General features: G+C 37.6%; 1 protein-coding gene across 1 annotated transcript; it reads right to left on the bottom strand.

Moving 5' to 3' along the window:
* Positions 1-4,309: 4,309 nt before the first annotated feature.
* LOC121737196 (RING finger and CHY zinc finger domain-containing protein 1) lies at positions 4,310-13,293 on the bottom strand. Its single transcript, XM_042128793.1, has 7 exons — positions 13,031-13,293; positions 12,348-12,509; positions 11,047-11,205; positions 8,631-8,813; positions 8,195-8,290; positions 6,390-6,475; positions 4,310-5,806 (listed from the first exon to the last, which is right to left on the bottom strand). The coding sequence occupies exons 1-7, from the start codon at positions 13,139-13,141 to the stop codon at positions 5,647-5,649; spliced, it is 957 nt and encodes a 318-aa protein (XP_041984727.1). The 5' UTR covers positions 13,142-13,293; the 3' UTR covers positions 4,310-5,646.
* Positions 13,294-14,303: the final 1,010 nt, after the last annotated feature.

Raw genomic sequence — 14,303 nt, forward strand, 5'->3', positions numbered from 1 at the left:
TTCAAAGATCGATTCTAGTTGAGATACGGATAGGGGGGCCCACAGGCATGGATCGCTTAGGGCATTAAGTAGTCTTAATCCGTCACTGCATGCACGCTAGTCGCTATAGCATGCTTATTTTAGGTTTATACGAAAGAATAGGCATATTGACCCAGGAAATCTGTCATTTTGTTCCTTATAGTCGGTAGGTATGTTTAATCTTCCGTGATTATTGTCAACTAGATGACGCCCGCAACTCCGTTGCGACAAAATTCGTTTATCGCAGGGGAACCGTACATTTTTCCGGGATAAAAAGTATCCTATGTCCTTTCCCGGGACTCAAAGTATTACCATAACAAATTTCAGCAAAATCGGTTCAGCGGTTGGGTCGTGAAGAGGTAACAGACAGACAGACAGACACACTTTCGCATTTATAATATAATTATGGATTGCCATACTTGGCTTGCAGGTATTTCAATTAAGTAGTAATAATATTCGATATTTTGCAAGTCAAGCTTCTTGAAAGTTCAAAAAAAAATTTTAAATGCTTTCCTTACTTACCAAATTGTGCTTCCCTGAGCTTTTGCTTACACGTCAGTATTATTGTACTAAAAAAAAATGTTCACAACTTTACATCTCCTTCCTAATGTAAATGCTTTCGTGCCTTGACTTAAGCTACTTGGATAAATTTAAGCTTTTTTGAAGTCTGATTGCATTTTGTACTTTATGATGAATATTTCAATTTTTAAGTGTAAGTTATATGCACTATCAGATAAATTAATTCATGGGCAGGTGGCGGATCAACGTAACTTTATGTCAAGCCAACTGATAACAACTCAAGTTGACTTGACTCTATGGGTCCCGTTTCCGGAAATCCGAATGCATGGAATCCGTAGAAAATACATTAACTGCCGCACACGTTCGTTTTTTTCCAAACTGAATGAATTTCGCACCTTCGTTTCAAGGGCAGACCGGCGCGTTGGCGCGTGAAAAAAAAAAGTTTTTTCCGTCAAAAATTGTATGGCATCAAAATAGTTCTCTTTCTTTGTCACTAGAGGCGCTTCTTCAATGTCATAAGCCGCGTACATACCAAGCTAGCGGCCTCACGAGCAGCCTCGGACATTTGCCATAGTACGCATGCCGCGCGAGGCGGCCTCGGTCTCCACCTCTAAGATTTCTAATCCGAGGCGGCCTCGCGAGGCCTTGCGTTTACCTCGGGCGAGGCTCGTCTTGACCGACCGAGGATTTGCCTCGCGAGGCTGCTCGCTCAGTCAGTACGGGGCTATAGAATAGCTAGTTCTTTTAGAAAACTTTTCTGCCTCTAACATTTTCTTATTAATTGAAAGCTGATTGAAAGTGGCCTATAGCTTTGTTTATAACATGTAAATAGTTATTTAATTTTATTAACTAGATTCATAGAATTAGCAGTCAGAAAATCACATACCTATTCTTTAAATAGGTTTTTGAATTAAAAAAACATAAGTTATCATTGGTTGCTACTGTTTGGTATTTTGGATATTTATAACCCAAAATTTCTTAGATACACTTTCAAAGTAGATGAATTAGACCAGTGGTCCCCAACCTTTTTTTCATGCGGGCCACAAACATGTTTTGGTCTTGGTGTCGCGGGCCGCAACAAAATTTTTTTAAGGGTTAAAAAATAACATTCTTCAAAATTAATGATTTAAGTGGAAAAAATTTAACGACTATCACGTAGATTACGTTATTTTACCGGTGGGCGAGAACTTCAAAATGGGTTAACATCACGCGGGCCACAAATAAAGTCCCGGCGGGCCGCGTGTTGGGGATAGCGGGATTAGACCAAGACATAAAAGACCACAATAGTTATTTTTTACTCGAAGTTCCAAAATCACAAAGTGCAGTTTCTGTCTTGAAAATTTTATGTAGAAATCAAATCTTATGATTATTACCAAATAAAGTATTAATTAATATTTAAATAAGCAACGCAGCTTTTGTTATATTTCTAAGAGTTTATTTGTAAATTATGCTTTATATTTAAATGATGAAAAACAATACGTAATCAAAAATCGCATAATATGTGCTTATACCAGAGTTTTTTTGTTTTTTAATCGTCTTCCAAAAAGGAGGAGGTTATATGTTCGTGTGTATATTTTACTTAAGATTATTTTTAGTAAATTCCTATTATTTCTTAATCTAGATGTAGCGATAATATTATACTAAATAAAATGTGCAATTTTTAAAGAAGAATGATTAATAAGAATAAGAATGATTAATGAGTAAGCTATTAGTTTTATCTAAATATAAGTCATTGATCATTCCTTTTATAAGTGTGTTGTTGAATATTGTATTTTGTATAAGAAATAATTATATTGGCTATTGCAATATTTGTTTTCTTTTCTTTAATAAGTAAGCCACAAAAACGTCTGATAGATATTTCGAAAAATAAAATCCAAGAAATGTATTTTAAACACATTTATTTATGAATTTCTAATTAATAAGTTACACACATCGGTAAATAGGTATCCTAGGTATAACGCGATAACTATACTATATACAGACATGTATTTACAATTTACGTATTAGAAGCCTAAAAAAATTAATAGGACTTAAATAATTTTAGGGTCAATTTATAATAGCGTGAGCGCAGAGCCGAAGCGAAGCGAATTCCCAAAAACTGAACACAGAATATTCAACCTTAACTCCAGAGCGTAACGCATACAATACTTCTGTGAGGCCAATCAGCGTTCGTCGGGCGCATTCACGCGCCTTTTTAAATTCTCAGAAGTAATAAAGTGCGTTTAACGCTTTGGAGTTAAGGTTGAATTTGTTATGTACAGTTTTAATAATTAGATTCGATGCGCTTCGACTCTGCGCTAGTAAAAACAAGTTGTAGCCAATTAATTGAACAAGAAAATAAGATTAAAAACAATATTACAAACTTATTAAAAACAAAAATGCTCAAAAATTATAATTTTATGTTTAACCAAATAAAATCAGTAAGTAAATAAATATTAAAAAGTATAAAAATTATGCAATATAAAAATATGGCCTTAGCCTACGAATAATAAAAACTAAGGAAAAGTAACTCCGTCCAAAAACATGCTCCACAATACTTGTCAAAAAAGTGTACCTTAGGTACACATTTCAATACATTTGCAATATTATCAATATTATCAATATAATAGGCATCATGTAGGACTTTCTGAAAACATTTATTTTAAATTTATTCAGAAAAAAAAAAAAAAAAAAAAAAAAAAATTTAGGTGACCTTGAGCGGTACTAGGCTGACGTTACTTGACAGATCAAAAGGAACCAAATTTAAAACGGTAATAGTATGGGAGTTACGATTCCTTAGTTTTTATTATTCGTAGGCCTTAGCGCTATAATATTATGTTAGCACTGAATGTTAGTTTTGTTTTTCGAAATGTGACATAGAATGGACGAAAATGTGCGAAAGAGATACCAGACGCACATCACTTTGATTAAAACAACTTCCATCTGTATCTTTCATAGACATGATCAATTTTTATTTTCTTCTAAAAAGAAGATAAAATATTTTATGTAAGTAGTTAGCAAAGGAAAACTTACTTTTTTATTTTATTATGTTCAAATACCTCATTTGAGCGTCTAGTTTTATATTTATAACTTGATAATATTAGGAAAACACAATTTATACGTATATATAGGTTTCCTACCATGTATAAAATACACTACATTTTTCTCCAAAATTCTAATGTTTAACTTCTATTTTAAAAGTATTATTATGCATTTGAGTTACATTGGCTGAATAAAGCTAAATCACAATGGCTTGTACAAACTTATTAATTTAATGCTGGCACTTCACATGGCTATTTGATGTATTCGCCAAACAATCACCATGTGTAGACGGTATGTTTGACAAAGTATTGGCCTTATTTGCCTATTTGACAAATACGACGATATTTGTCGGTTTTTGACGCACATCAAAAGAGTCAAATAGCCAAGTAAACAAAATCAAGTAAATGTTTGATATTTGACGTCCATCCTACCTAGCATTATACGCCAACGAGATATCTCACTCTACATGTTTTCTCGATGTTTGATGGTTTGCCTCTTCATCTCTATTCACCCTAGCATGACAAAAATTTTTTCTCGCGTAGATGTATCATCGAAATAACACATTTTCATAGAGTTTGGTCGAGATAATGTCGAGATTTTGACATTATGAGACGAGTAACTACTCGTCTCATAATGTCAAAATTTAATTATCTCGAGAGTGAGATATCTCGTTGGCGTATGCTAGGTAGGCAGGTGTGGAAGGCCGTACTTGCCTTTATTTGCTTGTTTGTGTATACGTCAATAATTTTGTCAAATGCAACAAATAGCCAATAGCAAATACCAATAGCCATGTGAAGTGCCACCATAACATCAAACACAACCAATAGGATTTTTAGATCACCGCCAAAGCATTTCTTTTTTGTGTGTTTTAGTATCTTTAATGTAACATTTATTTTATTATGATTATATGAACATCTATAAAAATGGACACAGCTATTTACAACAGGTTGGCAATTCATGCATATTTTATTAAATTCGCATATTTTGGTTTAAATGTCTGAAATCTCCTTTATGCATTATATTAGATGTGTGTAAGTGAGACAGCTTGAGACTGACATCATATTATGGCGAATTTAACAAATAGTAACATTTAACAGCTGACAACCTAAACCAAAAGCAGCTTAAAAATATAAAAAATACGTATAATGTTTATGGCTTAGACAGAAATAAAATAGATCTATATTATAATAATTGACCATGATTTAAATTTACAACAAAAGGTTACTAAGTTAATAAAAAAAACGATCACAATTTTTGGGTCTACTAAGTTCTCCTAAGTTAACTTTGGACCATACAAATATTATGCTGAGAAAAATACTGCAAAAGCAGAATTGTGGGGCCTTAGCTAGAGTAAGAATATAGAAACGATACCAAGTCAGAAAGTAACGTATTTCAAGACTATATTCTTCTTCTTTAAATCGCGTTAAGATCAAACTACGGTCAATAGGATCGTTCGGCCCACCTACGCCGTCTGGGTTAAATCTATCATCGTCTTTCTCATTTTAAGTATTTGTGAAAGAGAAAGCGTGTTTTGACTATCGATAATCCAAACTGACGTTAACTGGCTTACACGTATTTGATACTTTAGGAATTAGTGGACCATCTGATTCTATAAGCGTACGGGTTGGCCTCATCCAGCCCGGGGGAGTCCGGGATATAATCACTGAGGCCTATACTGGCCCCGTTTGCGGTAAAGCTACTCTCTATCGTTTCCGATGGAAAATGTACAGTTCCGGGGGATATTTGCTCCGTGCCGGTGGCGACGCGGCCCGTGCGGGTCGCGAACTCACGCGAGCGGAAGGGGATGTTTGGCACCGCGGTTGGCAGGCCCAGGCTGTATTGACCCGTGCCTGCTCTGGCCTCTAGAACCCCGGGCCTATTAACTCTGACCTCTAGCCCATCAGGCCTACTTTCTCTTATCTCCAGCCCCTCTGGCATATTAATGCTGGTCTCTAGTCCATCAGGCCTACTTAATGCTCCAACCTCATGCCTATTAACTCGGGCCTCTCCCTCGGACCTATATAATCTGGCCCCCACACCTTCAGGCCTAACTCTGGCCTCAGGGCTAGTCCTGGCCTGTACCGGGCGTCAGGCCTGCGGTGGCTCGTCGAGCGGACCGGGGCGCGGCAGGCCGGGGTCTCCGTCCTCGGTGTCGGTGCGCGGCTCGAAGCTGGCTGATGATGAGCCGCTTCTGCTGGCAGTGGAGGCTGATGGTGAGGAGTTGCACTGGTTCGAGCTGCCCGAGTCCCTGGAAGTTGAAAATTGAAGGTTTCAAACCTAGTTGGTGGTTTTAATTTATTGTAGAGGCTATTAGAAGAATTAATTACATTTTATTTTGAACCTTGGTGAGGTGTATGCATGTTATCAATGGAAATTTATTTTATGCATGTTGTCCATGCATTTTCGGTACACGAAGGTGGATGGACAGACGGACATGACAAAACTCTAAGGTCTCCGAACTAAATAATATTGCCAATGTATTGCGGTAGAATCGTCTAATTTTTTAATTTACAGTAACGACTTTAAAGCTGAATGTTTATAAAATTATTGTAACATTGTCTGACATTTAAAAACTGTGTAGTACTAAATCAGTTCAGATAACAAGTAATCTGATACATATCTTATTTTTAATCCATCAATTAATACCGTCACGTACAAAGATAACATTAATAATATGCAAATTAGATTGATAACATATTAAGAACAGAGGTCATAGCCAAGATGTTTTCTTTATATTCTCGGATTTAACATAAGTCGTTTAGATCCTTACAAGCAACAAATACGAGAATGGAATTAACGAATGAATCTTTGCTTAGGGGACAGGTACTCACTTGTGGAAGCCGTTGGTCTGGCAGGTGTTGTATCCGCCGCAGTGCTGGCACTTTAAACCCACAACATGAAACTTCACTGTGGACAGCTGGAAATAAAAAAAACACTATGTTGCAGCTATATTTTTTAAGTATGATAGGTTTAATACATAAGTTCTAATAGTTCCAAATTAAAAATCCTTACTAACAAATTATTTTTATTAATAGCCGCGTACTGACCAAGCGAGCAGCCTCGCGACGCAGCCTCGGACATTTGCTGCGGTACTCATGCCGCGCGAAGCGGCCTCGGTCTGTATTTTTCTAATCCGAGGCTGCCTCTCGCGGCAAGGCCGAGCCAGCATCGACGCTCAGTTTAACTTGAAGTCGAATAGAGACCGCGCGTGCGTATAGTTTGCCCGAGACCACCATGAGGCCGCACATTCGGAAAGCTATCACCACCATTGCCATTTTAATAACTCAGCTATTAGAAACTTCATTTCCTGGCTAATTTTTCTCCATGCATCTTCTCTCAGTCCCCTATTTATGTAATCAGGACATTGCGCATCTCAAAGTCGTCTATATTCACCAGATAGTTCTTTATCCATGGCGCACCTAACACGCAACGAATAACTGAGGCAAAACACTCCCGTCTTGAGTGAGCGCGGCAAACGTACCGAGGCGTCTTTGAGCATCGACAAAAACCGACAACGCTCGGCTCGGGCCGCGGCAACGCATGCGTTTGCCTCGGGCAAGGCACGTCCTGACCGACCGATATTTACCAGTTACAATGTGAGATAATATAATTTGTAGTGAACATTAGCTATGTCCACACTATGCAATTTCATCTTCAATTTTCGTCATCATCTTTTTATTCAACTTTCGTTTGACATATTCAATAATGAATTCGTCAAACCCACCCGCGTTAGAAAGAAAAGTATCATAGCGTCGCGGGCATGCCTCACGTGCGATGTTGACTGCGCTATAACGCATGCCCTTGATGAACAAAACCGCTAGTATAATAAGACCCTAAGGGCCAACCCACACGACGTCGCAACGACAAAATGTTTATGTGTGAATGGTGTCGCTGCAGCTTTTTGTAGTTGCGTTGTGGTACCGACAAAATATAGACGTGGTGGAAAGTCAATGAAACGGAGGGGGTGGGGGGGGGGGGGGGGGGGAGATAGTAACGCCCTTCCACGTGGTGTGGTTGTGGTACGTGTGAGTTAGCCCTAACACCTCTAGAAAACATGGACAGTGGACACGATTAGTAAACCTTCTAACTAAACCCTCTACAGCCCAATTCATACCCCCTTCTCTTCGAAAAACTCTTCCCACCTTTTCTCGCGAGCTTCTTTTAACGCTTTTATATATTTTTCCTTCTCTTCCAAGTATCTATCCACAACTAACTGTCTACGTATGGGAGCAGCGTTGCGAATCCTACGCTTCTTTCTCGCTACCATTTTCTTCATTTCAGCAAGTTCCTTACTCCAAAACGGCAACTGAATATGGTTGTGCGTGTTTCATTACTAGCATTTAATTTTTATATTGTGTGTATGTTTGTCTATTTACCCGTCTTTACGTCTGACTGGCTGTTACCTCTTTACTTATAACGTCAAACCAATTTACTCTTATGAAATGGCTCTCCTGCAAGAATCCCAGAAAAAGTATTTTTACACTTACCATATTATTATTACATCTACCTCAACAAAGTTGAAGGTGACATCTATAGATATTATAAAACAAAGTAGCTTTTTTCCCTTTAATCTTTAAAACTTCGCAACGGATTTTGATGATTCTTTCAGTGTTAGATTTATTGAGAAAGGCTATACCTTGTGACAATCCTTGCAGAGTATGGTGGTCTTGTAGTCCGCGTACTCCGGCGGCATGGGCGTCGCTGCCACTTCCGAGTCCAGGTAGTTCCATAACTGAAATTTGAAAACATCAAGATAGAAGTTACATCATGTACATTATACACTTGGAGTATTACTATCTATGTATATGTAGATATGTCATATTATGACTATAGTAAAATTCTAGAGCCATCTTGAATTGGTGATAATAGGGTCTATTCCCGTAAGTTAGTATGACAAGAACAAAGAAGGCTATTCACCTCATTCTCTGATGAGTGGATGTGTTGGATGGGCATGAAAAAAATTGTTCCTGCACCAGCTCTCTCGCTGATTGCTCCGAATTATCTTTCCCATGTTTCCCCAAATATTGTCCCAAAATCAACAGATAATGCTGCTACGTATTGCGCACACTCACGTTGGTCATATCGATCATGCTGGTCTGGCAAGTAGGGCAGGCGTAGTGGCCTGACTTGAGCATCTGCTCAAAGCAGGGTCGGTGCAACAGGTGCCCGCAGTCCGGGATGTGGCACGGAATCCGTGATGTGTGGATGTCCTCCAGGCAGACGGGGCAGTTAGCCCGGGACACGTTTTCCACGCACTGAAAAAGTTAATTAAGAATCGCCTGTCAAAAAAAATGAAGAAATTGAAAAGTGGCAACATCGGTGTCATGCCTTCCAATCAATCTAAGAAAAAAGGGATGACACTACGATGTTGCCACTTTTTAATTTCTTCACTTTTTTGACAGACTTTATCATTGATTGCGACGCGGGGGCTGCATTTTCCATACATTTTTATGGCGGAGAGTGGTCACAAGAACATAATATAGAAAATGAGACATGCATCCCGTATCTTGTACTCATCCCTTCTATCCCTTTCGTGACCTCTTTGAGATAATATGCAATCTATACTGATATTATAAATGCGAAAGAGTCTGGCTCGCCCAAACCGCTAAACCGATTTTGCTGCCTTGAGTAACGCGAAAGGACATAGGATACTTTTAATCCCGGAAAATGCACGGTTACCGCGCGATAAACGAATTTAGGCGCAACGGAGTTCTAATAGAAAATGTTTTCGTTAGCAACTAAAATGAGATAAGAAGTAAGTCCACAAATTACGTGAGGTGTTTTTTTTTATTTCCTGATCCTGAAAATTACGTGAGATTTGCCGAGACCCCCCTCTCTCCAACGTAAGATGAGATGAGATTGGACTCGAACCCCTCCCCTCCTTAAAAACCCCACGTTTGTGGACGCCCTCTAAGTCAGATACGCCTATAAAATATGATATGCACTCAGATTTTAGGAAAATAATATTAATTAATTTTATCTTAATTTCAATATTCCTAATTAAAATAAGGGAAGGAAACTGATAAAAATTACGTAACATACCTAATATATTGTATTGAAAATAAATCATTTCTATATTGCGAAGATGACTCATGGATTATTTGTAGACCTTGTAGGTAATATTTATTTCCTTCCACATGAAGTTTTAATCTTTCTGCTAAATATACAGTGTGTAACAAAAATAAGTGATAATACTTTAGGGTGTGTACGTGTTCCTTGTAGAGAGTTCACTGTGAAAGTAGCAGCGCTGAAAGACAATTTTTTTTTTCACTTTTGTATGGGCAAGGGCCCGAGCGTCACGAGTTTCCCCATACAAAAGTGAAAAAAATTTTTCGTCTTTCAGCGCTGCTACTTTCACAGTGAACTCTCTACAAGGAACACGTACACACCCTAAAGTATTATCACTTATTTTTGTTACACACTGTATAAATACAAGTTTAATCTAATGCTAATCTATCTTACAATAACTCTTATTTAGCATGTACACTATAGAAAATATTTCTTTCTAGGGAAGAACAGTTTAATTAAAAAATTTGTAAATTTCTATTTTTGTACTGATGATGCAAAGCTTAACTTTAGATGGTTAGAATTATTATACATAGACTAGTAGACCCGGCCACGCATTGCTGTAACATAGATGCCATTTGAAAAATAATCGGCCAAGTGCGAGTCGGACTCGCGCACGAAGGGTTCCGTACCGTTATAGAGCAAAAATAGGCCAAAAGTTGAATCAAATCGTATGCAGTGTACAAATCTAATTTTTAATTGGTTCAGTAATTTAGGCATCTATTGCGGACAAACAACATACCACGTAATTTTTGTAAAGATATATACAGATTACAGATTTATTCATGTCACTATATCGTTTATGTTATAAAAAACACAAATTGACATGTAGAAATTATTTATAATTATTATTTATTAAAAAAGGATATTAAGAAAATTTAATAAGATAAGTATATAAATTATATGACATAGCTGTTTATGTATATGTATTAGATAAAGTATAAGATTGAAAGACTGTATTAAAATTTGCACGCCACCCACAGGCAAAATAAGAGAACTTTAACACCTAACTATAACATCATATGGTACCTTATTTCTGCAAATAAATGATTTCTGATTTCTGATTCTAATCGTTTTTGAATCACACTTGAGGGAAATATCCATAGTCCATTCACAGACATCCAAACTGGACTTTCCATATGGGACTGTCCATACTGCGAATTTATTGATATTTTATAGCGAATTTTACATATCCTTGTGTGTTAACCCTTTAACTGCCAAGGTCGGATATTTACGACCAAGTACCACTTTAATGGGCACGAAAATATTTGTCGGATTATTCCGACCTTGGCAGTTAAAGTGTTGAAGAAGTGCGAAAAGAACCACGTGGATAAAATTCACAGGCCCGGACAGTCCCTAACACAAATTAAAAAAATATATAACAATTTTCCGAGTCACATAAGGTAACAAGTATCAACATACCCTATGTCCCACTCTCTGTAGCTGCACTGGCAAGCACATGTTGCAGCGTTCGCAGTGGAAGAACCGGTCACGACCACCGACACGGCAGATGCCGCATCCCTCACAGTGATACTGCTTCTTGTCTTCATCATCAAACAGGTTGCAGATTAGGCATGTGTACTGTCAAATTCAAGTTAAAAATAAATTTAAGTATAGGAAGTGCAGGTTTTCTACAAGTAACAAGCCTATTACCATATGTTTTTTTGCAGGATATTTAATTTGTAATTCTATAATCAAAAATCTATGAGATATTTTTAATTTTTATAATAAATGCATACGTGGGAGAGCCATGTTTCGGCACGAATGGGCCGGCTCGACCGGAGAAATACCACGTTCTCACAGAAAACCGGCGTGAAACAGCGCTTGCGCTGTGTTTCGCCGAGTGAGTGAGTTTACCGGAGGCCCAATCCCCTACCCGCCCCTATTCCCTTCCCATCCTTACCCTTCCCTATTACCTTGTTCCCTCTTAAAAGGCCGGCAACGCACTTGCAGCTCTTCTGATGCTGCGAGTGTCCATGGGCGACGGAAGTTGCTTTCCATCAGGTGACCCGTTTGCTCGTTTGCCCCCTTATTTCATTAAAAAAAAAAAAAAAAAAACTAGATGACGCCCGCAACTCCGTTGCGCCAAAACTCGTTTATCGCGCGAGAACCGTACATTTTTCTGGGACAAAAAGTATCCTATGTCCTTTCCCGGGACTCAAAGTATCTCCATGCCAAATTTCAGCCAAATGGGTTCAGCGGTTTGGGCGTGAAGATGTAACAGACAGACAGACAGACAGACGGACAGACAGACAGACAGACACACTTTCGCATTTATAATATTAGTATGGATGTTTAATAGCATAACAAAAAGACAGTTTATTTACAACAACACATTTACCTTCCAAATATTTGTCTAATGAAGTTAATATTATCATGCATACAGCTAACACTTGAATACTCAGATAAGACCTAATTTGTAATTGTAATCACTATTATTGCTTTAACTCACAAACGGCCACACAGGCGCGGTCGCAGCCTAAAGTTTTGGAGGGGGTCACTCGCTAGTCACTACACTAAAAATGTATCGCTGTTGGATAACTAGAAATTTCCTTTTATTATTTGGCAAGATTTTGAGATTTTTCAATTTGACCTTAGATTTTGGATCCCATCATGTCCCCTGTGACCCCCCCTTCGGACTGCGCCTAGATAAGCTATTGTGTCTGGTTTTCCCACAATCGAGGTATTATTAGCTATATTGTACGTATGAAAAATAAAATTACCTTTCCAAACCTCACACCACAGTTCTGACACTCTGCCTGTACAGTCTGACGAGTATCACACTCTGTGCACATCAACTCCGTCACGAGCTTCCTGTTGATGTAGTGGTTCTCGTTCTCATCGTGACAATACCGGCACATGTACACTTTGTTACAGCATGGTGTCTACAAAACATAAGTTTCAAAGAAATAATAAAAAAAAAAGTTTAATAAATAATTACTTGCATGTTATGCATGTTAAATATCAAGTAACAAAGGTGGTTTTAAAGTAGATAAAAGCATGAGACATAAGGAATGGTGCATGCATTGTATGTTTATGTTCTGATGCGGGAGATCGCAGACGGCACACTTTTTGTGTGATCGAGTCTGCGGCGCACATACAACATACAGACTCGATCACACAAGTGTGCCGTCTGCGATCTCCCTGCAATTCACAGAAAGTTTGGTTTTGAAGTGATTCAATGCACATTGTTTATTAATTTGTTATTGATTTATGATGTTATTCAGCTATCCCGACTTCCTGAAAATTTTGGCATGCGCAAAATAAGTTCAATGACATCTTTGTTCCTTGTTTAAATTTGCATATCATACCCACATCGGGAATTTGCGTTCAATAGAATAAATATAGATTTACGCATTGCACGTAGTAGAAGCTGATTGAGTATCAATTTATTAACAATACTCACGACAAACTTTGCCCGCCTCTTGTAATGAGCGCATCCAATTCGTTTTTCATTTATTTGTTCAGGCACTGTCGATGTTTCCCCGTTTGTACACTCGGAGCTCTCGTCTGACATTTTTATTAGTCTACATTCAATTGATTTTAAGATAAAGAGTAGATAACACAAGCACGAAAACAATAATTCACAATAAAATTCTATTTTACTTTGGTTACTAATAAATTTTTCATCGAAATCACCGAAACTGCGAAACGTGACGTTCCCGTTCGTGCGCAAACTGTCAATAAATGACACTGACAGATGTCAATTCTCATCGTTGTTTTTTTTTGTCTTATAATGGCACTTCGGCTATAACCATGGCCAGTGTCGAGTATAATATTATGGCGGGAAAAACAATATTCTATAATATAATTTTTTCTATATCGTCAGGTCAGTCAGGTTTAAAGTCTAGTCTAAGTATAAAGTCAATACAGTCAAGAAGTCAAGTCGGTCGATTCAGTAAAGTGGTAGACGCTTTACTGAAACTTTCGATGGAGTTTTGGAGGGAACACAAAAGAGCATGTTTCTGGTTATTACATCACTTTCCTACACTTGTGCACGATAACAAATATATATCCTTTATCCAGATAGTTTTAAGTTTAACCATAAAGTTAATATACCTATTAACTTTATGATTTTAACATAAAAACAGCACATTTTAAAATTGAACGAAGTAATATTTATTATGCAAAATTATTTTTGACCGACTTCCAAAAAGGAGGAGGTAATACGTTCGGCTGTATGTATTTTTGCAGCATACAGTTACCGGAGAACTTTATGGAGCCCGAAACCGAATAGAATAAACAACGAAGCGTTTATTATTCGAAATATTATTAGCATTTTTATAACCAACGGAGCAGTATTATTTTAGCCGAACGCAGAATTATATTTTTCTTGTTATCCAGTCGATACTGGATAGTATTCACGATAGTTATTGGGCGTGCAGCTGTTGTGCACAGTGCGTGAAGTACTTAAGGTGACGCTGCGTTCAAAGTAAAAAACCGTGTTGGATGTTTTAGATTGCTTGTTTTCTATGAGAGGCCGGCCGGAAAACAAGCAATGGAATAGCAAAAAATGGAGAGGGCGTAAGCGACAAAATGGTTTTTGTCGCGTAATTAAAAAACCATTAATACATTTCATAATAATATTATAAGCTATGGGCAAATTAAAGTGTATGCTTGAACCAATTTATGTACAAATTTTGGAAGCTTAAATCACTCTCCACTATTGGCAAAACAGG

This window comes from Aricia agestis, chromosome 20 (assembly GCF_905147365.1).
Source record: "Aricia agestis chromosome 20, ilAriAges1.1, whole genome shotgun sequence".
NCBI lineage: Eukaryota > Metazoa > Arthropoda > Insecta > Lepidoptera > Lycaenidae > Aricia > Aricia agestis.